The sequence below is a fragment of the Argopecten irradians genome, chromosome 2 (genome assembly GCF_041381155.1).
Source record: "Argopecten irradians isolate NY chromosome 2, Ai_NY, whole genome shotgun sequence".
In the NCBI taxonomy this organism is placed as follows: domain Eukaryota; kingdom Metazoa; phylum Mollusca; class Bivalvia; order Pectinida; family Pectinidae; genus Argopecten; species Argopecten irradians.
The window spans coordinates 25,909,810-25,937,339 of NC_091135.1; the positions used below are offsets into that span (position 1 = coordinate 25,909,810).

Consider the following 27,530-nt stretch of genomic DNA (forward strand, 5'->3'; position numbering starts at 1 on the left):
ACGTTGATAAGTGTAGCGTAGTGTAGTCCGATCACCCGTGGGTCTCCGACGATACATGATGTTAAGTAGATCTAACGTATTTCATTTGAAAATCAAATTAATTTTTCTTTAGTTAGTAACTAACGCACTCTTTCGTACAATATGACCCAGGTATATCTAGATGTTAATTAAATAATTAACTAAAAAATAAGAAAATAGAAAAAAAGTCATATTTTGATAATCAAATTATTCAACAATAGGCCTAAGCCTTTTGAGGATTTTGAAATGTACCGCTTTAAAACTTTTAAGCACAGATAGCGCCCTCTGGCGTTAACACTGATTGCGCATGCACAGATATTCAAAACGCAAGCATTCAAGCCTGTAGGCTGAGGACCATCATTCTGAAAGGTAAGATTTTTACTTTGTTGTATCTCTGCGTTTGTGATTAGCGTCTTGTATTTTTAAAGTAGAATAACTTCATAGTAAATCAATGTTAGCCTATACAATATTGTTTTAGATTCTACCATGACTATGGGAATCTCAGTTATTTTAAACAAACAAAAGCAGACGACATTCATTGATTGTTGATAAGAATAAAAACTCAGAATTTGGAATTTGGAATTTTGAAGTAAGCCTATTCAGAATGATAAAGCTGGACTAGTATCTTGTGTAGACGTTTAAAGATACTTTTTGGAATATATCTCTATCGAAATTCAGGCGCGGATCCGCCCCCCCCCCCTCCCACCCCCTTAAAAAGAAGGGAAAAGAAAGGTGAGAAGGAAGGAAAAGAAGGGAGAAAGTAAAATAGAGGGAGAAAGAAAAAGGAGGAAAAATAAGGAATTAGATAGATCTAGATTTCTATATCTGTTTCCACCTTTACCGTTTGATGTTATCTTATTAAAATCTAAATGTATTCGACTTTGACTTTGAGGTACATGCACGAACATACTTGTATCCAGGCGCAATGGAATAATTTAATTTTTTTTTTCGTATAAGTTTTAAAAAGTTTTATTCCCGTCGCTTTAAAGGTACAATGTAAATTTATCTCTTCAAGTATTTAGATCTACTTATTCCTCAAAAAAGCGGTAAACTCCCAAGCTTATACTGCACAGTATATATTGTCATTGATATTCAATATTGGCAGGTTATATCTCGATATCCTAAGTGTTATTATCCTAAGCAATAAAAGAAAAGGGGGAGGGGTGGCAGGAAACGTAGTTGGCCATGGATCTTCGCTGGTTGACTATATGTAATGCCCTTCGTTCTTCAGTTTGCAAATGATATAGACACATTTTTTAATCAGCATTTAAGTCCTGTATTAAATCCTACTCTTAATGCACACACATGTGCGTACTTTAAAAACGCTTGTTTCAAGTGAAAGTAATTTAGGTATTCAGCATCAGTGCACTACTGACGTCGAATCCTTCGAGGAGACTTTTTTGTCCTAAGAAAATGTGTGTAAAGAAAAAAGTAGAAAAAAATCAAACCAAAGGGAAAACCAAATGCGATAGAAAATGTATGAAAAAAATGAAAATGTGTATTAAAAGGGGTCCTTAGTAAAATTATATTTTCAAAGACGATCTCAAAGCAATAAAATACATGTTTTTGTAGAAGTTTTTGAGAGCTTCTGTGGGTCTGAGTGTGCCCCATGACCAGTTGCCTTCCTTTTTTGTTTCAACAAAAAACATATCTTATAAGATAGGACAAACGATGTTAAAACTTAATGTACATGACTACATGGGAAAAGGCTCATGATTGTTTTTGATTTGTGGAAAGTGTTCATATTAGAAAACATGAAATATCAAAGAAACACAATTTAACAAAGCATGACAATTTATTGACTCGTGCCCTATCCAGGCCTCGAACTCACGATCTACGGCACCCATTCGCCTGGCCAAACAAACCTGCGCCTTCTACCACACTGCGCCACATCCACAAACATGATGATAGTAATGATTCCTGGCAGCGTGTGGCCATAGACATTAGACAGACCACTATTCTTCTTTTCTTTCGTTGTCCAATACACGAATTATGAAGATTGTGTATGTTAGGGAAAATAAATTATCTTATCTGAAAGATAATGCATAAAAGTATATGATGTTGCTGCAGCACTGGTGACCCCTGTATATTAGTTTTAATTATATTAGTTTGAACTAACAGTTAAACATTATGGACAGATTATAGGCTGTGACCGATCCCATGGACTTAAAGATATGACCAAAAGTAGTCACATTGACAAAAAATCAAGACTTTCTGACTTTCAGATATGACAGGGTCAAAGACTCTTCACAAATTGTAAGCTATTCGGTCGTACGGAGTAGGTTTGATTTTACAATGAAGATAAATATTTTTGTTCATAATTTGTTCAATTCATACAAAAAAGTTTGGAATGAACTATTACTATCATTAAGAGATAGCTCTGAAATATTATGGATAATATGGACATTCTAGCTCTGACAAACCACTGGGATTTTTGAGGCTAGAAAGTTTAGGGTCTTATGGATCTATACATTTTTATACCTATAATACTATAAACACATCGGCCTTTACTACAATCTATGGGTAATAAATACAAATGTAGTACACATAGATGACAGATAAGGTATCAATATCGAACGGAACTGGAGAATGAAGGATGATTGTAAAACACAGGAATCAAGAATTCAGAGAAAGTGCTATAATGAATCAAATTACATAAGGACTAGGTGGTGACTTACGTCTTGACACAGGATGGCGCTTACTGCTTTTTGTTTCGAGAACCGGTCTTTAGGATCATCATGAAATAATTTAATTTGAAAATAAGAAATCACGTAACTTTTCATTAACGTCATCTATTAAAATGTTCAAAACGAGATAGAGTATTGTTTTAGTTTAAATTTTCAAACCAAAATAGTTTTTCTTATGATATGCCACTGAAACACAAATGTTTGAGCGTGGTTTCTATATTCTACTACTCCCACACACTTGTTCGATATTGTATTATTTAGATAAGTCTTTTGACCTTTGTAACATTAAGCTTGTGGCCGCTTACTTTAGCCAAATGGGCCACAATGACACGGCTTTAGATCGACCATTATCCATATACATTTTGTACGTCATAGTATCCTTTCAAGCAAAAACAACACCGAAGAAAAGCATTGTTACTTTGGTATTTATAGTCCAATTTGTCAAATAAATGATATTAAATATATGTAAGAAGAAAACAGGATATATATACAAGTAATGTCTGACTATTTCTTATCTTTACTAAGAATTTCTTATGAAATAATTTAATTGTTTTTCCCTTAAAAATATTGTTACTAATGTTTTGGAGATTTACATGAAGTTAACAGACTGCTGAATGTTGGGATCAGTATTCATATGGGCACGTTAGTTTCCCGTTTAGGTTACAAATTGGAAATTAAGATGAGATTTAGATTTTACTTGGAATAAGTATTGTTAGGTCCGTGACAACACTATTAAACCATAAATAAATGTGACTACCATATGATTACAAAAATAAAGGACTATATATCCCTATCTTTAATTTAAAAGTTTGGCATATTTTACAAACATTTTTGATAACAACATTCAGGTAGTTAAAAAGATATAGCTTGAGACTTGTATTGTCATTACATCAAATTTTATTCCACCTAAAATTCAATTTTTCAAATCTGTTTCTTTGAGTTTGATAGGATACAATTAAAAACAAGCAAGGATATCAATTGAATTTTTATTTCCAAAATATATGACAAATAGATTTAATAGAGGAAAAAGAAAAATCTCCGAAGTGATTTAGAGCGAATCTCCGGTCAGGGCAGAACAGAACATTACATTGGAAATGGTAGGCAACAAAATTCAGTTAAAACTTTGTAGCTTGTAAAAGTTGTAAACGGTTAAGTGCAAATGATAATTGATATAGTGCCAAAGAATTTTTTCGGGAAGCAATTTATTATTTTTATTTTGAAGTAAAATTAAAAGCTGAAACTTTTCAATGGTGGTAATGGTGTAAAGTAAGTAACTTTTAAAACTGAAGAAAATACTAATTCAAATTTTTTAGATAAAAAAAAACAACATTTAATGTCATTTATTACATTTTCTCAGTGAGATATAAGGTTTTACGATGAATATGAAACCGATATTTTGATATTTTCACTCGCTTTTGACCAATCAGTGCTTCGCACTCGTGAAAAATATCCATTTCCATCGATGATGTATAACTGGTCTTCATCAAGAAACAAGGAATATCCTCTATAATTAGTGTAGCAACGTCTAGATTGCAGCATAACAAGGGCCAATGATGTCCATTCTTCATTACACCGCATAACCATTTACCAAGATACTGTCTTTGCCAACTTTTTGATGAATTACTCTTAATTTAAGTGTACTCTAAATAACGTCGGAAATGGTTTGAAGTTTACGATGAGAGTAACACGCGTAATATTGCGTTATATCTTATCATTATTCTTTACACAACATTAATTCTTATAATTCAATTTACTATAAATAATCTTTTCTAATTCCTAGTCTGTTTAGTACGGCGGCGTATTAGGGCCACTATATAATTTAATTTATCTTGTACGTACAAGTTAGTATCTTGTACGTACAAGATAGTATCTTGTACGTACAACTTAGTATCTTGTACGTACAAGATAGTATCTTGTACGTACAACTTAGTATCTTGTACGTACAAGTTAGTATCTTGTACGTACAAGTTAGTATCTTGTACGTACAAGTTAGTATCTTGTACGTACAAGTTAGTATCTTGTACGTACAACTTAGTATCTTGTACGTACAAGATAGTATCTTGTACGTACAAGATAGTATCTTGTACGTACAACTTAGTATCTTGTACGTACAACTTAGTATCTTGTACGTACAACTTAGTATCTTGTACGTACAAGTTAGTATCTTGTACGTACAAGTTAGTATCTTGTACGTACAACTTAGTATCTTGTACGTACAAGATAGTATCTTGTACGTACAAGATAGTATCTTGTACGTACAACTTAGTATCTTGTACGTACAACTTAGTATCTTGTACGTACAACTTAGTATCTTGTACGTACAACTTAGTATCTTGTACGTACAAGTTACTATCTTGTACGTACAAGTTACTATCTTGTACGTACAACTTATAGTATCTTGTACGTACAAGATAGTATCTTGTACGTACAACTTTGTATTTTGTACATACAAGTTGAGTTGAACTGCTGTTCATCAACGCAGAATTGAGTCACCCGCCTGATATTTTTCGTAATTAAAGATAGTCGGTCTAATTTGCATTGCTTCAAGTACGATCACAGGTTTATAAACTTATTTGACAATATTAAAAATATAGATATATATTAATGAGGACAATATCTTTTTCACAATCGTAATATGAAATTGCCGGATTATGAGTTGAAACTGTATAGTCACTTGCATTATTTTGAAACTGACACTGTATAGTTCCTTCCGAGGAAACTGTATAGTCGCTTGTTTTATAACAAGATACATTTAGTGATAAAATGGATATGATACATCTCCGATGAATGATAAGTTTTATCTATTAAAAAGAGGAGCAAACAAATTCGTAATTTTCTTCAGTAATAAAAGTTAAATACATCACACTTGTGCCATTATTGGAAAAGTTTGAGCATTTATTTTACTTCAGAATAGTAGTATTGAAAATAATTAACTGCCTCCGAAAACAATTTTAGGCATTATGCCCTAATTCGAATGATTTACTGATTTCACAGACAACAAAAGTAAAACAAATTATTTCATATATGTTTTTGTGTTTATTAGACATATATACACACATCAATTATTGTCAAAATGATGATCATAGTTAATACTCTGTTATAAACATTTACATCTATATGTTCGGAAACTTATCACAGCATTACAACTCCACAACATGTCGCAAGGTATTCTTTTTTCCCTTTGGCTTATACAAAGGGTACGTAATATACGTATAGCTTCATGCGATACCATGGTGACAGTAAATCAGCCACAGCCTTTAATACCGGGAGTTTCAACATTATACTATCTTGTACGTACAAGATAGTAACTTGTACGTACAAGATACTATCTTGTACGTACAAGATACTAAGTTGTACGTACAAGATACTAACTTGTACGTACAAGATACTATCTTGTACGTACAAGATACTAACTTGTACGTACAAGATACTATCTTGTACGTACAAGATACTAACTTGTACGTACAAGATACTAAGTTGTACGTACAAGATACTAACTTGTACGTACAAGATACTATCTTGAACGTACAAGATACTACTTGCTTGTACGTACAAGATACTAAGTTGTACGTACAAGATACTAACTTGTACGTACAAGATACTAAGTTGTACGTACAAGATACTAAGTTGTACGTACAAGATACTATCTTGTACGTACAAGATACTAAGTTGTACGTACAAGATACTATCTTGTACGTACAAGATACTAAGTTGTACGTACAAGATACTATCTTGTACGTACAAGATACTAACTTGTACGTACAAGATACTAACTTGTACGTACAAGATAAATTAAATTATATAGTGGCCCTAATACGCCGCCGTAGTTTAGGTACTTTTTTCCCATGAAATATTTCCAACCAGTATCTACGGCCAAAATAATACCATGAAAGTTTTATGCGTACAAGTTGCGAAATTGAGCACTTATAATTTGAGCGAACACATTCACAGTATATATCCTTACAAGCAATATTGAATAATGTTTTTATGTTGTAATATCGAGTAAAATTCACCGCCAATACAAACGATAGTTCCACACAAAAATTATCATGTATCAAATGGTATATATTTACATTCTGAGTGTTTCGTCACTACATGAGTCAACATACTGGCCAAAACAAACATTTCCCTATGAAACCAACACTATGAATACACTATGAATACAACGATTCTCTTGCATCGATCAGCTGATTTCAAACATCACGCCAGGTTCATATTAAGGTAGACCGTCCCTTCTGGTTTCCTCTCATGAATTTCGTTCATTTTTTGATATTTTGATTTTAAGTATACCCTGATCACAAAAACCGCATAAAAATCATATGTCACCGGGTTAATTTTTCTTCCAGGGTTGCTTAAAGATATATACAAATGACTTAACAATCCGGATTTTAAGGATTTTTAAATAAGTAATATTTCCTCCCTGTAGCATCCCTTAACATATAAATAATATGCCTGTAACATGTTCATACCTTCAGTAGGTGTTATAGAATTCATAACTATATCAAATAAGCTGGGTCTTCCACAATAAAACGAAATATCGTTATTTTGAAATTAAGTCCGGACCCAATTTTAGTGAAAAATTGCATCAAAATAGTCATGTTTTCTTTTTTTGTGAAAAAATGATCTCAAGAAAAATCGATTTTTTAGAATTTCCATGAAGATTGGCTTATTTGAAATACGAAAAGCCAATAAAAAGTATACCTCACCGCATTATTTTTCAAATTATGACCGATTTGCTTCCTAATATCCCTTCAATTTTGGCCTGAAAATGTTAAAAAATAGGAGAATCCGTAGCACTTTTCAACGTTTTATGTTATTCATTTACCCTTGTTAGTTTTTACCGATTGGCACACCTTTAGATTGATACACTTCAAGTAAACACTCGAAAAGGTTCTAGACGAAATACTTGCTCGAATGCCGTTTTCAGAAGCGAGTTGTAATAGATGGGTACGGAGAAATAAAATACGTTTGCCGGGATTCGGATAGCGACGTAACAAACGTATGACGTCACAGAAGGGACGGTCTACGTTAATAAAAAAATAGTCACCCATAATATTTTAATGTATAATATTTAATGTGTTGTTTCTTGATATAAAATCAACTACTACAATTACTATAATAAGTCAACCAAATCTTATCTTAACTATTTCTTGTTTATCGTTTTTCATTTGCAAAAAAAAAAAAAAAGGCTACCGGATGGCTTGAAAACGCAACGTTGTGGAACTACATTCATTGTCATTCCAGTTGTTCCATTAATATCGCTTCTCGTTGTATATGGGTGTCATAATTTTAAATATGATATTCATATAATAACCTTTCAATAATTCTTATTTTCATAAAATATTCCAATGTAAATATATGGATTAAATTATTTTTCTAATTGTCAAAGCCGCTATTAAAATAAGACTAAAACATTCAATCCCTATCAAGAAAGTGGGGAAATCAAATCACAGATATGACGGAAACCAAATACTAGAACTATTCATAGCACTGAAAGATCATAAGTTATATATATATATATATATATCTTTATATAAGTTTCCAAATGTTTTCTTGACTATTTTACCCTTTTTTTATATGTCTTGTTGAGCTATATCAACACCCTAGTCCTGATTGATAGGGATTGTCGGGTGCATACAGCCAAACGTGTTAGCACATCTATTTATAACAGTGTGTATCAGAACTCAGATGGCCTGGGCCTCTTGTGATTTTACATGTACATTGTTCAGGGATGAAAAGTTTAATTTAATTTAAATTTAAGGTAATTATGGAATTGATAAAAACAAAACAAAAAACTCAGTGTTAAATTAATGTAGTTCAGATATTGTTATTATCAAACGATTATTGAAACTTGATTATTTCCTGTTACTTCATACACACTTACTTCGTATTTTGTTATACTCGCATATTTTGAATTATCTCATGTTCAGTAATAGACAAAGATATATTCAAGACATTCTAGTACACACGAACAAACATGTAGATTAAAGCGCACTAAACGCGATTGCTTAAAGACAAATACGCGATGATAATATCGGTCGTATTTAAATTAAATGATCCACCAAACAAAAGAACAATGAAAATAGGCGCAAGGAGGCGGTTAATCACGTGATGCTGAAATAAGAAAAGCATGGGTATAAAAGCCTTCGTAACCATAGGTTTTGTACCTCTGCCACTTTGAACTAGTGCAGGAAAAGCCTTTGGACATTTTTATCTTGTTATTTCAGTTTCCGCTCCCTATTACTATCCAAGATGGGTGAATGGACCAATGGTCTTTGTGGATGCATGAACAATGTGACATTGTGTCTGATCACATACATTGCCCCCTGCTATACGGCAGGTAAAAATGCCGAGGCTGTTGGGGACAATTGTATTATGGTAGCCGTTGTGTGGTACATTTTCCCAGCTGCTGGAGCTTTTCTTTCCGCCAAAGTCCGCGGAAAAATTAGAGAACAGAAGGGAATTGATGTAAGTACGTCAGTGCATGTGAATACAACTCCAGTAGTTATTTTTGTTATTTTTTGTTCCCGTTAGTTCTTTCTATACATCTTTTTTTTAATTTCACGTGCTTTTAAAATTTGTTTTTGTGCGAATTTTTATAAATATAATACGTTGTGTAGAAATGGATGCTAGTTAGATGTAAACATATGAGGCAGACTTAACAGCTGTTCAATTATTGTAGTACACTCCGATTTAGTATCAGACGAGTAATCGCGAAGACAAATATCCACGAAATAGTTTTAATCGCAGGTTCTGTATAATTGTCATTTTCATGTTAACACATCGCTATGAAAAATTGTAAGAATAATACCGACACATTCATAACTGGGTTTTCAATATCCAAATATCCACGAAATAGATTAAATCACAGGTTCTGTATAATTATCATTTTCATGCTAGCACATCGCTATGAAAACTTGTAAGAATAATACCGCCACATTCATAACTGGATTTTCATTATATGTTCTTCATGTACAGAACCAGATTGTTTTCTTGTTTCCATGCAGAAGTGTCTACGTTTTACATCTTCTGATGATTTTTTTTGTCTCCGCTTGACAGCAAGAATCAACACGGCGAAAGTCAAATTAACGTCAGTAATGAATCTATGTGCGCACATGGGGCCTGTACGTAAAGAGGTTTAAAAGTTACAGTGTAAAGTTTGGAAACGGATAACTGTTGCACCCGTTGTTTTTAGCGATATAAATGAGAATGCTTTATTAGTAACTGTATTCCATTATGGAAAATAACAAATTAGAAATAAAAATAAAACATGTAGATAAAGATAATAATGATGGCTTGTTATATTGGTATTTGAAAATTATGACAAACACCTCCGCAAAAGGCATTTTCATCAGTACTTGTCTTCAGATTTGAATTATGCAATACACATCTTGATTCATTAACCTCCCAGACTATTATCCCGCCGATTTGACTACGCTACTTCATTCGCAAATTCATTCGTATATCTAATCCATATCATGCTTTGGTGCTGTAATCTTTGAGGTATCGTTTAAGCAATTGCAACTGAAATGTCCAATTTCATTAATCACATACTGTATATTCGCTTTTTGTCTGTACAACCGCCCGTCTATCGGTCTTTTTTTCCCATGCAAGCGTTAAACAATCATTTTTTAAAACTTCATAAAATGAAGTTCGACTACTTATTTTTCCGAACGTTATCGGAAAGAGTGAAAGTCGCATGTATGTTCTCCGTAACAACTGCAACAAGTATGAATAAGTAAAACCTGTTTTAAAGAAACGCTTTAAACTTTATTTTTCCCATTCTTTGGCTGAAGTCTGTATTGTTGCAAAGCTGTGTCAAAGTGTTTTGAAAAGATTTTTTCAAATCATCGGTGAAACATAATTTAAAGGCATTTAAACTGTGTGCTGTTTGCCTTTCATAAAACTGAAATACTACCCAGCGATCAAGATTTCTATAGGCATACACTGCATTTATCCATTGAATATGGAATTTGATTCGTTCATGGCTCCAATCAATAATTGGACCCGAAAAAAGGAATACTTTAAATATATATATGAAAACACTTGGAACACTTTGTTGTTATTCGAAACTCCGTGACGACTCAATAGGCACAAATGGCAACGTTGTCACGTGACATGAAATATGTAGAGGGGTATAAAAGGCGCTGTAACCATAGATTCATAACTCCACCATAGATATCTAGCGAAAGGTTTCTCCAGAGAACAGTTCAAAATGGGCGAATGGTCCAATGGTCTTTGCGGTTGCATGAGCAACTGTACCTTATGCCTGATCACATACATTGCCCCCTGTTATACGGCAGGTAAAAATGCCGAGGCTGTTGGGGACAGTTGTATTATGGTAGCCGTTGTGTGGTACCTTTTCCCAGCTGCTGGAGCTTTTCTTTCCGCCAAAGTCCGCGGAAAAATTAGAGAACAGAAGGGAATTGATGTAAGTACGCCAGTGCATGTGAATACAACTCCGGTAGTTATTTTTGTTATTTTTTGTTCCCGTTAGTTCTTTCTATACACCTTTTTTTTTTTATTTCACGTGCTTTCAAAATTAGTTTTGTGTGAATTTTTATAAATATAATACGTTGTGTAGAAATGGATGCTAGTTAGATGTAAACATATGAGGCAGACTTAACAGCTGTTCAATTATTGTAGTACACTCCGATTTAGTATCAGACGAGTAATCGCGAATACAGATATCCACGAAATAGTTTAAATCACAGGTTCTGTATAATTATCATTTTCATGCTAACACATCGCTATGAAAAATTGTAAGAATAATACCGCCACATTCATAACTGGGTTTTCAATATCCAAATATCCACGAAATAGATTAAATCAAAGGTTCTGTATAATTATCATTTACATGCTAACACATCGCTATGAAAACTTGTTAGAATAATACCGCCACATTCATACACTGTAACTGGGTTTTCAATATACAAATATCTACGATTAATAGATTAAATCACAGGTTCTGTATAATTATCATTTTCATGCTAACACATTTGTTTTGACAGTATTCTTCAGTAGGACAGTGAGTCCTATAAAAATGGCAACATTGTCCCATATCGTATATATAGAAACTACGCGGACATACCGCAGTCTCCAAAATCCCGCATTACATGAATGCTCTTAAATGACATTGACTGTTATATTGATCACTTCATTACTATTTGTATATTTGCATTGCCATCATTAACACTCTATATTTTTTGTAAACCTGCGGGATATTATTATATGAGGTATTTGAATTTATATCATCAATATCGCAATAAAATAGCAGTTTTGTGAGAAATTGCATTCGCAAAATGATTCAGAATGTGAAAATCGCACAATAGCAATGTAGCTTAAAAGAAATATCCTCCAATGTCTATTAAGATACTAAATCATCGAATTTACTTTTTTGTTAAATCCCGTTATTACTGCATGACTAATTTTGAATATGTATGTTTCTAAAGAAACTGTCGCGTATGAAAGCCAGTTAGCCTTCCGATTATGCTAATGATAGTCATAATTGATGAGACCAAGCACCGTTATTTTCTTTGTTTATTATCACAAACATAAAGGTAGCTGTATTGAATCAAGAAAGGCACCAATTATACCTCAAAATATGCCAAAAGCAATGAACCTTTAAAGGACGCCTGTAGTTTACATACTAAGCTAGTAAACTCGAGTTTCTTCTAGGTCAATATTTGCCCCCTGTTTTAGCTAACATACAAGAAGTGACATGATTCGTTGAAAGCTTTAATCAATGCAAAAACCATCGAAAATCGGAGTGCGGTGTTATGTCAATATCCAATCACAAGACGGGGTTAGTACTATAAATATCCAGGTGGTCAATATTTCTGAAGACTCGTCTGCTGTAACTTCCCAGTTCAGTTTTGGAGTTTTAGAGAACAGTTTCAAGCAGAATGGGTGAATGGTCCAATGGTCTTTGCGGTTGCATGAGCAACTGTACCTTATGCCTGATCACATACATTGCCCCCTGCTATACGGCAGGTAAAAATGCCGAGGCTGTTGGGGACAGTTGTATTATGGTAGCCGTTGTTTGGTACATTTTCCCAGCTGCTGGAGCTTACCTTTCCGCAAAAGTTCGTGGAAAGATTCGAGAGCAGAAGGGAATTGATGTAAGTATTATAACTAAAATATGAAATAACCTGGTGTAAAGTTTGATTTCAAACATCTAACTTTCTTCATCCTATCCTTAAAAGGTCGGTATAAGGGCCTTTTGAAACCGACCATACAGTCATGGTGAAATCATACAAATGATGTTGAAGACTGCTCTTCATATCTCTTGTATATCTATCTGTTCATGAGAATTTATGTTGCTTGTGTACATAGTGTAAAGTGCGGTCTCTGTCACTCAGCTGACGGAGCATGCTTCTTTAGCTCAGTCAAATGGGAGCTTTTCACACCAGAGACCCGGGTTCGGTTCCAGGTCGGGTCACTCAGCAGAATTGTGTATTTTGCTATTTCCCGTATTCTTCTACATTGGTGCCCAAATTATAAACTACAGGTGGTTAGAAAGTCTGCGGTTGATTTTATGAAATGTCAAGAAAAACAGGGGAAGAAGTGTATAAAAAGGAACGATTCGGTGTGGTTTGTACATAGTGTTGAATACGGTCTCTGTCACTCAGTTTACGGAGAATACTTCTTTGACTTAGTCGGAAGAACCGTAGTTTTCTCACCGGAGACCCGGGTTCGATTCCGGGTCGGGACACTCAACAGGAATGAGTATCTTTCCTGTTCTTCTACACATGTCATGCATTACCGTATACTTGCACATGTCTTCATTGCTACTATTGTTTTATCGTTAGATTTGCATTAAGTTTGAAAAATGACTTTCCGTCCTTATCCAATGCATATTTCATAGTTCGATGGGGTTACCCTCATTTTACCACAGTAAACGGACTACGAAAATGTCAAGATTCTCGAGGAAAAAAGCTTATATCGGACGCACTATATACTCCCTTATACATATATATGTAGATTTTCCTTTGTGATATTATCTACGACAGCTAGTTATGACGGGATATATTTTGATATTTGAATATGAATTATTTTGTAAATGTACAACTACTAAATTGTTTTTGTATATGTAAACGTTGTTGTGTAATGTTTAAACAAATGATCAATGCGCGCTGAACCGTCAGAAGATGTTGTTGTTTCGCTTGTTTTGTAAATTAATTCAGATCTACCTGCTCTTATGAGAAGAAATGATTATTAATTAAACACACCGCCAAAAGACATGAATCATCAAGTTAATCATTCCGTCACTTTATTATTCTACAACAACTATGAAACGAGTTATATTTTCTCAGTACTCGGTCCTGTTAGACTTTTCTATTCACGTCCAATCAGCCGATCGGCGTCGGGGAACGTTGTCAAAGGTACTCGACCAATGGTGTTTCTCAATTAGATTAAGGTGGTTAAATTAATGAATGTTTTTTAAGCATATGACTGTATGGTTGGGCGTATGACTAAATTGGAATAGTATACATGTGTTTGTACCATTGTGTATCTAAAGTAATCTAATGACTTTTACTTTTACTGTTTTTGGACAACACCGCGATGTGTTATTAATGTCTATGATATAATCACTTGTATCCAATGGACAGCTTTATAAATATACCTCTCTGGTTAAATAATATGGACTAGCAAATTATCGAACCATCTTACCAATAACCAGTAGCATTACACCACGAACATGACACACATTAGTGAAATGGTGGTCAATCGTAAGTCAAACACAGCACACTAATCATTAAGACCAATATTTGTTATGTGTATACATTTTTCGTTTGTACAAGAATGCAAGGTTTAACTACTTAACAAAGCTGCTGGAAAAGTGCGAAAAGTACAGAACAAAAGAAAATGTTGACGGTCACAGTCACGTGATGTTCTTGGTCATATAAAAAGACCGGAACATTGTGAACCTTTTGCAGTAGGTCACTCCAATAACGGGTACTTCTTTTGACGAACTAGCTCAGTCATTTTGCCAAGATGGGGGAATGGTCCAACGAACTTTGTGGATGCATGAACAATTGTACCTTATGCCTGATCACGTACATTGCCCCCTGTTACACAGCTGGTAAAAATGCCGAAGCTGTTGGGGACAGTTGCGTCATGGTCGGAGCACTGTACTATATTTTCCCTCTCGTCGGAATTTACCTTTGCGCCAAAGTTCGAGGAAAGATTAGGGATCAAAAGGGCATTGAAGTAAGTAGTTTGGACAGAAAATGGATTTATTTTGAAATAAGTAACTCTGATTTAACCATATCTTCATATTTATTCAAACTAATCAATGAAAGCTTTGTTGTTTTATGATTCAATTGATAAGTTTAAGGAAGGAAAATGATTCAATGACAACGACCCGATATTGCACAATGATACAGAATATTGCAATGAAGGTTGAGCAATGATAAAGCTTGAGAACAGTTCCATTGGAATTGGAATAATTCCGAGAAATACTGATATTTTAGCCATGATGCACTATACGGTAAAATATTATGAAGGGAAAAGTGTAGAGGGAATTTCAGTGGGAAAATCCTCACATTTCAGAGGACTTACTCACTATACATTGGCTGTGCTGTTAAATAAAGAATGGTACCACTTTTGTAGTATATGTTTAAAGGAAATGAGACTTTAGGACACATTTTACAATTGTTCATAATAGCTCTCCTACCTAGCAAAATTCTAACTGAGTTAATATACAGATTGTCCATTAATGAAACATCACTCTATTCGTATAAGTAAATATATATATATAAGCTCGGAATTACAAATGCAAATGTTACCTGAATGAATCGAACTACAAGTAACTTGTATGTGTATATGTAACTTGTAAAAATTGATGTGTCCAGCTCAATTTCGTCTATCAATCGATACATATTTCATGAAATTGATGCCCGAACCTACGCGTTATTTAGATAAAATCCTAAGAACAGTATTGCGGATTAGGTTATGATACCTGTTTGGCTACTATGATTGACCGGTGTGTCAGGGAACGAAAAGGGCTATTTTTGAATGAGGAATACTTTAATCTGAAGAGAGGTCGCTTAATCCATATAAAAGTTCAAGGTAAAAAAATCCAACATATATTCTATTGTGAGAAACTTGAATAAACAGTTTAGAAAACTGGTGCGGTAAAAGCAGATCTCCATTGTGCTATGGGCGAGGCTTTGTTATCAGTCGTTAACACATGATAGAACCATTGACATGTAAATGGGAACAATCGATTATGTTTTACCCGTTTAGTAGTGCCCGACCCAGTCACACATGGATAGAGAAAATCGAGTTGAACTTAAGAAACGACTTGCACTAATAGTAATGTTGGGTTTTACTTGGTTGAATTCGCCTGACAGACACTCCATACACACTACACTCCAAATACATGGGAGCCCGTCCTTACATGACCTTGGCTGTTAATAGGACGTTAATTAATCAAACAAACTAAAACATTACATTTTCTTATGGACTAATACATTTCTGTATCTCCACGGTGAATAATACAGAACGAGTTCATCTTACCGGTGACCTTTCTCGACTAGTATATTTATATAGATTTTCAACTGATTTTCAACACCACTTTCCTATTTCAAGTACATATAAATTTGCGAGACAGAGAAGTCTTCGTTGAGTTGTATAAGTCGGTGTCTTTTTTTTAAGGAATTTTATTTTTGCACTTATATTCCTGTCTGTCCGGTTCGCAGACTGCACATCAACCATGTTTGTTAAGATATCTCATCTGCAAAACCGTGACGTCACTTAAGCCATGTAATTCCTATATTACAATGAGTGTTGGTAGGATGTAAAAAAAGGGAACACTAAAAGTGACGTCACCGCTACCTTTTACAAGCACGTTGGATATATTTAATGTTTGAATTTCTTTCCTTTTTTATCGCCTAGGGATAAGCCAACTAATTGATTTAAAATGTAGGGTGATTTTTCTTAAACAAAAGATAGCCTACAGACCCTGTCGCTGTTTATTGATCATTTCATTGGATGCTGTATATGTTTATGGGTAGTTTAAAGGATGTAAGCAATGCGCATGTCAGTCAATGGATCTTTCCATGATTAATTTACTGGTTTTCTGAAACCAATCCACGCCACTTTTCGCGCTATTAAACATGAAGTCACGTGACAGATGAATGCTATAAAAAAACTGCGTTACCATAGTTTTGTCCATCCATATGAAGTAGTACCAAGTAAAGGCTGTTTACTTAATTCAAGAACTTTGAGGAGTACATATATCCATAATGGGTGAATGGACTAACGGTCTTTTCAGTTGCTTCAACAACTGTACCTTATGCCTGATCACATACATTGCCCCTTGCTATACGGCCGGTAAAAATGCCGAAGCTGTTGGGGACAGCTGTATTATGGTTGGAGCTCTTTGGTACTTATTCCCCGCAGCCGGAGTTTACCTTTGTGCAGTTGTGAGAGGGAAAATACGTGAACAGAAAGGAATCGACGTAAGTGGTATAATGTATAAAGTGTTCAGTTGATCTAACGTTCTTTTCATTAGGACCAATCTTAATGAATCTTCTGTTTGTAGTTATGTAGTGAGTTGAACATCTCATTTTTTTATTTCAAGAGGCATCATTCTGAAAGCTTTTGTATAGTGTCTATACCAATCAGACCATTTGTCAAGAGGTTTTAGTCTGGTGTCAGCAGCTAATTTGGTCTATCATGGCAGAATCTGAAGCAAACCAATTTGTAGAAGATCTTATTCATACTTTGTTTTAAACAAGGTTTTGTTACAAGGGATTGCACTGTTTTTTATTATACCTCACTTTTATTTGGAATGTTCTGATTGGAATTAACTTGATCACATGACATTGCATAAGTTAGATGTTTCCGCGGAATTGGAAGGCGAGGGGAATAACCCCAGGGAAATAACCCCCGCGGGAAATAACCCAGGGAAATATCCCCCGAGGGAAATAACCCCAGGGAAATAACCCGTTGGAAGCTCCGCACGTGACCGGAAGTTGACGTCATCTGCAACGTCAACCAACAATGGCAACGCTGTTGCTTATTTTTTGAAGTCCAACGAAGTTAGCAACGTTGTTGTCGGGAAACATCTTCATGTTTTATTTTAACAGAGATTTCTTTCTTTTAATTTTGTACGGTATAATAAAATAATTATGTCCCTATGTGTTGGGATATTCGCCCTCGAGAAAATAACTCTTTCCATGGAGACAATTCTAGATGTATCCCTCCACAGAGGGCCATAATTGTATGGTGTTTATTTCATGCCTCGCTGATTAGGATGAGTTTTTCTTTTGTTGGTGTATAAAGTGTTGGGTGTGATCATGTGATGAGAAATATGTGTTCACGCTTCGTTAATCTCAGTGGTGTTTAAGGAAGATGACATCGACACGTTTTTTGACAAGATTGGTTTGTACATTAACATATGATTGGTCTTAATAGCCTAGTTGGGGAACTTTACATATTGAATTCATACAGGTGTGAGCGAAAAATAAATCATAAGGTGGGAGAAGTTACATTTTTATCATAGCTTTGGTTCACTTTAATCTCACCGATTTTGCAACGGATGCTAAAAATATAACGGTTTGGTATGTTTATGATTCGAAATATATGCGGTATGCTTTACTTCTTGGTACATTTCGTCATCATGTAGACCTAGGTTGTTTAGATTTAAACTGTATAATCATATCAACAGTTTCGTTGCACTTAAGCTCTAGATTTTATTATAATTATTAACTTCAGAAAACTTCAATGGAGGTCAGGATCTAGTTTTAATCATTACACAGACATTGTAAAAAAATAAATGATTCCTATTCCAAACTGAAGACAAGGGAAATTTTCCCTTCATCATAGTATTAGTAAGTAAACAATTACCATATCATGTTATCTAATTATATATTTTCTATAACATCATAAACATATGAAATATACCTCTTACTTGCTGAACTTATCAAATTTTGGTACAAGTAATAATTTTTCAAGAAATGGAATAAACTAATAAAGGAAAAGGTTTCCCACAATCATTATGAATGAACATATGTACTTGTACAAATGTGTGTACATTCAATTCATAATTAGATTTATCTAGAGAACACACCCCTGAAGCTACAGCTCGTCAACAACACGTTAACCATAACACATATGTAACTGTTTTATTATGCATCAATGTCCACCCAGCGTAATCTAACCCTTCTGCACACATGGCGGCGACATTGATCACGTACAACGATATGTTGTACATATAATATATAGGTTAACCTGATTGTCTAGCTGGCTGATTGACGTGTTAGTAAAGCTTTAGCTAGTAAGAGAGGTACAAACGGGAAATCAAGCTAATTCGTGGGGATGTGACCCCATGCCTTTACACACTACATTCCGCCAATCAGAATCTAGCATTTGTAAATTAGTTCCCAAGCAACTGTGATCAGTGATAAAAGTGAATACCACTTTTCCCACCGGTCACACTTTGCCCAGGTACAGAGAGCTGTTGTGTTTGTTTTGACCAGATTGTGTACTAGTATACAGCAAGATGGGTGAATGGGCAAATGGTCTCTGTGGTTGTATGAACAATTGTACGCTGTGTCTCATCACTTACATCGCTCCATGTTACACAGCAGGTAAAAATGCCGAAGCTGTTGGCGACAGTTGTATCATGGTAGGAGCTCTATACTGGGTATTCCCTATCGTTGGTATCTATCTGTCGGCCAAAGTCCGTGAGAAAGTCAGGGAACAGAAAGGAATTGAAGTAAGTAATCATAAATGTCCTTGTATGACTGATGAATTAAAGATGGCATTGTTTGTCAATCACTTGTTGAAATCCATTATATTTCAATATTCAGCTGTGGGTTAAATGTTATCTGTAACTGTAACCTGATATCTGATTTAGCCAGAAAATGCAACATCATGATCAGAAAGTATTATTGTTATCAAATTGTTGCTTAAAAGTCAAGACAATGCAATATAATATGGTTATATAACGCATGCCGACAGAGTGTACAAGTTATGTTGTTTACAAGATGCTTAAACCGGTTTTATACGAGCAAAGATGTGATAACAATAGACAAACGACGTTGCCAGTAAAATTGACACCCGTTTGACCAATGTAGGTAATTGAATCACTTAATTTGATCTTTCAGCCATTTTGAATGGTTGGACAACGCCCTGTGAGAAACAGCATTAGGCATTATGACATATCATTTTTGAGATGTGTGTATTATTCAGTAATTGGCAGTAATGCCTTTTTGCACAATAATCCACATGACATAGACAAAGGTGGGCTACAATTGTATTTCTACATATTCTCACTCCCATGCATGAAATTGCAATGTAAATCAGAGAGTTGGGAATCTATATTTTAGCCTTATATGTGTTAATGTATTAACTCATCCAACCATGTCCGTTTGAAAAATAACTGTTTTAGAATAAATTCTGTGTGCATTGGCCAACAGGATGAGATGTGTGCTTTGTGCACAAATGTGTGCATTCATGTATAAAGCTACAACAACATTACAGTCCTCCATTGCATTCGTAGCTTTATGATTATTCACTTTTTTCCTGACAATTATCAAGTGTTATACTGGGGACTTGAGTAAAATGATACTTCGCGGTTTATTTTGCCTACTTTGGCATGTCCACTGTAATAGATAACACACTTAGTGTGCTATTGATACAGTACAGTTGTTTTAGTAAGGTATTTAATTTGATTATTAAACGCTCACATAACCGGGTATAAATCGTTTTGCCTTGATCAGGAAGTTGTTATATTATTTATACATTTGGCAATCAACATTCTAGCTGTTTTAGTAACGTCCGTCTACGTCATAAGAATGACTTAAGGGTATGTTATTATTAATTGAGTCCTCTTTGTGCATGATACACGAAGGTCTAAATATTGATGGCGACCATGACTTTTGTACCCAAGGGTATATCAGGGCTGTTATAGATAGACAGATGTGTATGTGTAAATAATTAGATTACATTCCCCTCGGTTAAGTCATCTTTTATCTATATAATCAAAGTATAGCTCTGTTTGTTTCTTATAGTTAGTGTATATCTGTAATATGATCACATAGCAGTCGAGTTTCAGAAAATCATACACATGGAAGTTTTAAAATATAGGTGATTTTTTTAACTCTGCTATGGGCACCTAAACAGATAAGGCGTTGGTCGTGAGTTTCTAAAGATCAACTGCAATTCGTCGAGTTGTACCTTAGAAAACTGGTTCAAATAATAATACCCCTGAACTGCCAAGCTGTAAATATCTTTCCCGCGCCTACGCTTCTTTATTACCTGCAAACGCTAGATCGCGTATGATTAATCTTCCACCTCCTGTCCTATTGAATTACACCGGCCAGGTCAAACATTGTAACGGAGCAATGTATTGTCAGGTTTAAATATAAATTTCCAGTCGCATTTTTAACGTTTAATAAGTAAAATTGAAATCTTTTGATTAAAATGTACATTTCTTATGTCACTTATGCGGGTTTATTTCAAAGAGTTGACAAAAACTAGTTATGTATTTAGTTGAATTCCTAGATAGACGATATAGTAACATAACTTTCACACTCTAGACTATAACGTAGTCATGGTTAATGAATTTCGAAAGAAATATTCCCAGTGTTTTCTAATACAATGAAATAACCTAGTATTGGAGACAGGTACAATGATGTTTTCAATAACTGATAATGACAGCCCGGCTAATGGGAATGCTCTTATGCTTAGGAGACGTTTATCCAAATATCTGATAGTTTACTTACTAACTCAGGGTTTAAATAGCTTGCGTTTCATGGTAGTTTGTCGATATTACCACTACTAAAATGCAACTATATCGCCAATAAACTGGTATATATTTATGGGTTTATATATGGACATTAAGGCGATAAGCTATTGGTACAAATGAGTTAATGTGGTGAAAGATTACCTTTTTTTGAAGTCATTCAACTTTGTTTTGTCAGAAAGAAAAATGTGGATTCGTGTTTATATTCATCATTACTTGCAGAGATGAAAACACTATGAATTCCATTTCAACAAAATTTTATTTCATACAAACAAGTTGAAATAAGATCGAACAACAGGCAGTGCCTATGTAAGTTCTCTCCCTGACACTATGAATTCAAAAAAATAGTCTTTGTGTTTATTTGTCATAATGTTTTTCTTCTACCTCAAGATCTTCTTGAGAATGGGTGCATTATCAATAGTGTCTTATACGCAGAATTGGTTTTTTTACACAGTTCACAACCAAGTATTCCATGCATTGTCTTAACTATGTTTTTTTTCTGTTTCCAGGGAGGTTTTGGCGGTGACTGCTTAGTCCATTTATTCTGTCCACTTTGTGCGCTGGTACAAGACGCTCAGGTAAGTTTCGTGATTACACCGACACATAGCCATCAAGATTTCTTACTCTACTCAAAAACTCATTATAAAACTATAGATATTATCAACCAGTCACATACTGCGATAAAAATAAAATCATGATATACAACCCATTCAACCTTTCACGAGCAAAAAAACATTCTTTGTATTGTAACATAACTTCATTACTTCAAGTAAGCTAAGCCATGATAGATACAAATGAATTTAGTCTATATTGCCTATGTGACTATAACGCTTTGTGTCCTATTATCGAGGATTGTTAAATCACTAAAATACGGAGTCGCTCTATATAAATTGTTTCACGCCTATTTGAGTATCAATAGCTTGTCAATTAGCGCTGATCAATTGCCGTGTTCACACATTAAAACAACTAGCACTAATACCTGTATAAAATCTAAACATATTGGATAAGATAGACTGTTTATCCTGAAAGAATACTGACATACCAATCTTAACTATAAACAGACATATCTATACCACGACGCCAAGTGTAATCGAATGGCCATAACATTTTAGTCGTTCAAACACTACTTCCACCAACAATAGAGCTTTGAGTAAATATTTTTATCGACACTGGCCACACAAGGTTAATGACGAGGCTTATTGATTGACCCGAATGACCATTAGAGCACTTAGCTGACCTTTCTGTACCCCGATGTAAAATGAGAATGTATGTACACTATGAACACTTTTACGAAATATTTCTAACATCTTAACGTAGAAGTTTTTTCCTAATAAAGATTTATAACACCTCTAATTGATTGTATTTAAGTTTTCTCTACCAGGACGTGTTCCTTTTCTTTTCGTTAGCGTTATACATTTCTATGTTCTATCAGAGGTAAATGTAATATACAGGAAAGCAAGATTTATAAACAAAATATATAAATCAAAATAAAAAATTAAGAGAACACATAGTTTTACACAGTTATTAAACAATAAATAAAATTGATAGAAAAAAGTATGGGTCATTTATTGAACCTGTGTCAAACGCATGGGAAAAAAATAAAATTCACGCGCATATACGTTTTCCAGATTTCGTAGATATATATTATGATACAAGTACTGATGTAGCATTGGTCAAGACATATGTCATAATATATTGATTAAATATCCGGCCACCGTGTCAATCCTAATCGATGCTTGTTAACAAGTCATTAATGTTATCGGTCTCATTATCTATTAATACATACATCTAGTAAGTCTCAATAACGTTAACTGACATCTAATTGACTTACGTAAAATGGCAAAGATAAAATCAATCCATCGTTCATATCTATGGACTGACGACTATGGCCACTCCTGAAGTAAATTGATTAAAAAAATACAAATATATACTTACTACAACATAAATGCAACATTTGATATCCCTAATTTTTCATAGAAAACTATAACTATCATAAGAGTCACAAAATGCAGACATTTTGTTTATTTTGAAAACAATGCTTTGCACATTTGCATTACAACCACTAATAAGTTCACTGCATTATACGCTTTTCGATGAAATCACGCCCTCTCCTTCTCGTTTGTATAGTCCTACAATGCTCCTCAACACAGTAAAGCGTAAAGAATTTATACAAAATATATGCATTAATTAAAGCAATGTTGTCCCAAAACTCCAGAATGTAGTAACTGTCGTGTATGAAAACAAACACTCATTTCGATCGAAACATATTTAACTAATATTTATTCAATTTGAAAAAAGCAAACACAACTAAGCACCCAGAGTCACTTAAACTTGCCCAGTGACGAGATAGACTTGTCTTAGCTTGTTTTGTGACCATGTATCTACCATAGCCTAAATCATAATTGGGTTATACGAATGTTTTTTAACTCGAGCCTGGTAATACAGAATAAATGCTGGAGCTAAAGCTTTATGTAAAGTGTAAGGTATATTGACATGTGATATTCCTCTAGGGATATACTGTAGGTGTAAGGAACAATAGTATTGTTAAATAGTGACTAGGTACATTTATGGCATGCCATATTCTTCCCGATTATTATACACTGATATACAATGCACATACCGCACCGAGCCATTATCGAAAGACGAACTGTGCTTTGTATTGAACAGTCATGATTAGGGATTTTGTCATGACGACCAGTAAATATTATGCCGTTGCGTCTAGCTTGTAACCAAAACAAAGCGTCAACAGAGATCCGCAGTGTGGTCTACCCACAATAAACTCATGCCTGGGCTGCTTGAAAACCGTGATTTTCATGCAAGATTCTAAAGACTAACCATTATTTGACATATTTCATATGAGAGAATAATCGATACGTTCATTTGTTCTAAAGATCCGCACATTTATAAGTTTATTCTATTAGTAATTCACATTGCACCTGCTGTTTTCGAATTTCTAGGGGTAAGGTCTGGTTTTCTACCAGTTTTTTTCTCGTTATTTGTAAATATCCTTAAGTACCATACTAGTTTAATTTAATCACGAATGTTGTTTCTTTTTACCAAAATAGTTCCATAACACTTTAATAATGTTTTTATCGTTGAGACTCGAAATCATATAAGACTTAAAGAGAATAAATACTTTTGAGGATAACATGTAAGGACATGTCTACTTTATTCCAATTGTATTTAGGTAGGTGATTCATTTTTTTATCAAAAAACAATGTTTTAATAACCTTTGTATTCATAAAAAACGATATCGTAAATACATTTATTCTGGAGCATGGCACTCGGTATAATCCTTCGATTGAAAAAAACGAACTGCAAACCGTGTATGAGTATTTACATAGCTCACGTGCAAATAGGTCACACCACACTTCTTTTTGAAATGTATGGCATGAGACGACGTAGTCAAGCATAACATGTTCTTTGTTGACAATTTTACCAGCCCGAGTGCTACCAAGCATAGAACGTCTACACAAAGGAACAGGACTAATCAATACGTGACACACCACTTTAATCCTTTTTATAACGATAGTCATTAATATATTGGGGAGGTACTAATCACAAATTATTGATAAATACCTTATGTCTGTAAATGATTGTAGATTTATCTATAAAATAAGTGTTACCATGGGAAACTAGTGACAATGGTAGCTAATGACATCAATATAAAGTAGTAATCACTTAAAAAACAAGAAATGACAACACTAAACATGAACAATAAATAGTGGTAATGGTAACTAAAGCAAACAATAAGTAGTGGTAATGATAACTATAGACAATGAATAGTGGCAATGGTAACTAAAGGCAACGATAAATAGCGGCAATGGTAACTATAGGCAACGATAAATAGTGGTAATGGTAAATATAGACCACAATAAATAGTGGCAATGATAACTATAGAAATAAATAGTGGCAATGGTAACTACAGACAATAAATAGTGGCAATGGTAACTAAAGGCAGCAATGGTAACTATAGGCAACGATAAATAGCGGCAATGGTAACTATAGCAACGATAAATAGTGGCAATGATAACTATAGGCAACAATAAATAATGGCAATGATAACTATAGGCAACATTAAATAGTGGCAATGGTCTCTATATACAACTACATACACTGTAATGGCAATTTTAAGCTTACAATATGTGTAGCCACGGAAACGACTTGTAACAATATTTGCCAAAGACAACAAACTAGTAAAATGGTAATTTTGGATACTTGCGATAGTGGTAACTTTAAACAACAATAACTAAAAAGGTTGTGGCAAAATACAATAACCATGGAAATTACTAGAGGCAGCGGTATGGATGATACATTCTTATGTCGGTGGTAACATTAAACAACATTAACGAATGTGAATTCTTACTATTTAGAGCAGCAATTCATGAAAGATGCATTGCATTGTTAAGGACAAATTATTTTTCAATATGGTAACAACGGTCACTTTTGATAAAGAATACAAAAGACTCGCATCCCATAGAGCCTTACGAAAATGACTTTTTAGAATAAGAAATAAAAACGCGGCTCCATGATTTTTTATTATTTTTAAATCGAGCAAAGGAATGCTGTTTGCTACAAGGGAGTGTACTTCACGTCAATGTTAATATGTGGTACTTAGGTCAGCGATAAAATATATAGGCAAATGCTTGATCTGACACGTATACTTGTACCTTGACCTATGTACATTAGGCTTTGCGTTGACAACAGTGATCGTTGTCAATATACAAAGATGGCCTAGCATATATTTTTCTCGCTTACACAATACGAAATTGTAAAAGTAACGTATGCTCAGTCAATGAAATCAAGTACACAAGCAGGACGCACAGTCAGATAACAATATTAGGCTTACTAAAAGATGATATAATTTGTTTTTAGATTAGATAATTGACATATTAAATATGTCAAAAGCATTACACAAATTAGACCAAACATGCGACATAAAAACACATTTAAGTTCGATTAAACACCATTATGTGTTAAAACGTATGCTATGTATAGTGGAATTTTAAATTGGGTCAAATTGTATTCTTGTAATAGATTTTGATAAAATCAGACAAAACATAACCTGCGTTGAATGACATTGAAGCTTATTTATATTTATGTCCATATTGGAAATGAAAAGTACTTGTAGATGCATAGTATTCAGTATCATTATTGGTTGTATTTTTCAGGAAATTCGACCTGGAGAGACAACTCAGGGTGAATCTATGGCAAGAGAATAGACAAAGCAAAAACCAATGTGATATGTACATACATCCTAACTTTCAACCAATCAAGCTTCGTGGAGAAAAACAGGAAATTAAAAACTTGAGAAATATTTTCCCTAACATAAAGTTGCGACGTTGAAGGATAATTTGTGTTTCAGAGTCGGTCCTAAGTACGGCTAATCTGTTTCTCCAATTACTGCTATAGACAACTGGTGGCAACTAAAATATATATATTTTCGGAAAGACCAGAGTGGTAAAATTATTTATGTTTGTGATCACCTAACCTGCCTTACAGATAAAACTTCAAACTATGTCAAATGATTGACATCAATTCTACAGAAAATAAAGCGTCTTGTACAAATTACTGTAGAAATATGAATAGATCTAAATAATTTTGTATGATATTTCAGCATTTTTATATCTATGGTGTAAATGAAGTAAATAAATATTATTTTCGTCTTTACAGTTTGTATTATTGTGATGATTCTCATCAGTTATACAAAAAAAAAACATTTACTGGCTCTTTCCAAAATGACAAATTACAATAGAACTAATTACACTTCATTATACAAACTCTTTTCTATTTTGATTATAAAGGCATCGAGAATAACAGGCATCAGAAATATTAAAACTATTTGCGTAAAAAAATTAATAATAAAACCATGGAATCTGCTGTGTTCGATTTAGAAGAAGCTGTACAAAATACATATGCTACAGGCACTACGTCATACTCTCTGCATCCCAAGTCATAAATACAACATCGGTTTCCCAACGGGAATCGTGAACATTTCATCTGGTTTGAAGTATGATTCCATAAAAAATCTCTACAATATTGTACGGTGTTGAAGAACATAATCA

At 34.0% G+C, this 27,530-nt stretch overlaps 1 protein-coding gene across 6 annotated transcripts; it reads left to right on the forward strand.

The window, feature by feature from the left end:
- The first annotated feature begins 309 nt into the window (after positions 1-309).
- LOC138314940 (uncharacterized) lies at positions 310-27,137 on the forward strand. 6 transcript variants are annotated; one of them, XM_069255590.1, is made up of 4 exons: positions 310-387; positions 8,933-9,173; positions 21,975-22,043; positions 26,637-27,137. In XM_069255590.1, exons 2-4 carry the CDS (start codon positions 8,958-8,960, stop codon positions 26,685-26,687), a joined length of 336 nt encoding a protein of 111 aa, XP_069111691.1. In that variant the 5' UTR covers positions 310-387; positions 8,933-8,957; the 3' UTR covers positions 26,688-27,137. The 6 variants fall into 6 exon arrangements, with proteins under 6 accessions (XP_069111691.1, XP_069111689.1, XP_069111694.1 ...); XM_069255588.1 differs by lacking the exons at positions 310-387; positions 8,933-9,173 and adding an exon at positions 10,856-11,136; XM_069255593.1 differs by lacking the exons at positions 310-387; positions 8,933-9,173 and adding an exon at positions 12,562-12,826.
- The last annotated feature ends 393 nt before the right edge of the window (positions 27,138-27,530 follow it).

Bases quoted from the DNA above. Each gene is read 5' to 3' on its own strand.
- LOC138314940 (XM_069255590.1), top strand. From the start codon at position 8,958: ATGGGTGAATGGACCAATGGTCTTTGTGGATGCATGAACAATGTGACA. The intron at 9,174-21,974 runs GTAAGTACGTCA...TTCTGTTTCCAG, and splicing joins GAGAACAGAAGGGAATTGAT to GGAGGTTTTGGCGGTGACTG. The intron at 22,044-26,636 runs GTAAGTTTCGTG...TGTATTTTTCAG, and splicing joins CGCTGGTACAAGACGCTCAG to GAAATTCGACCTGGAGAGAC.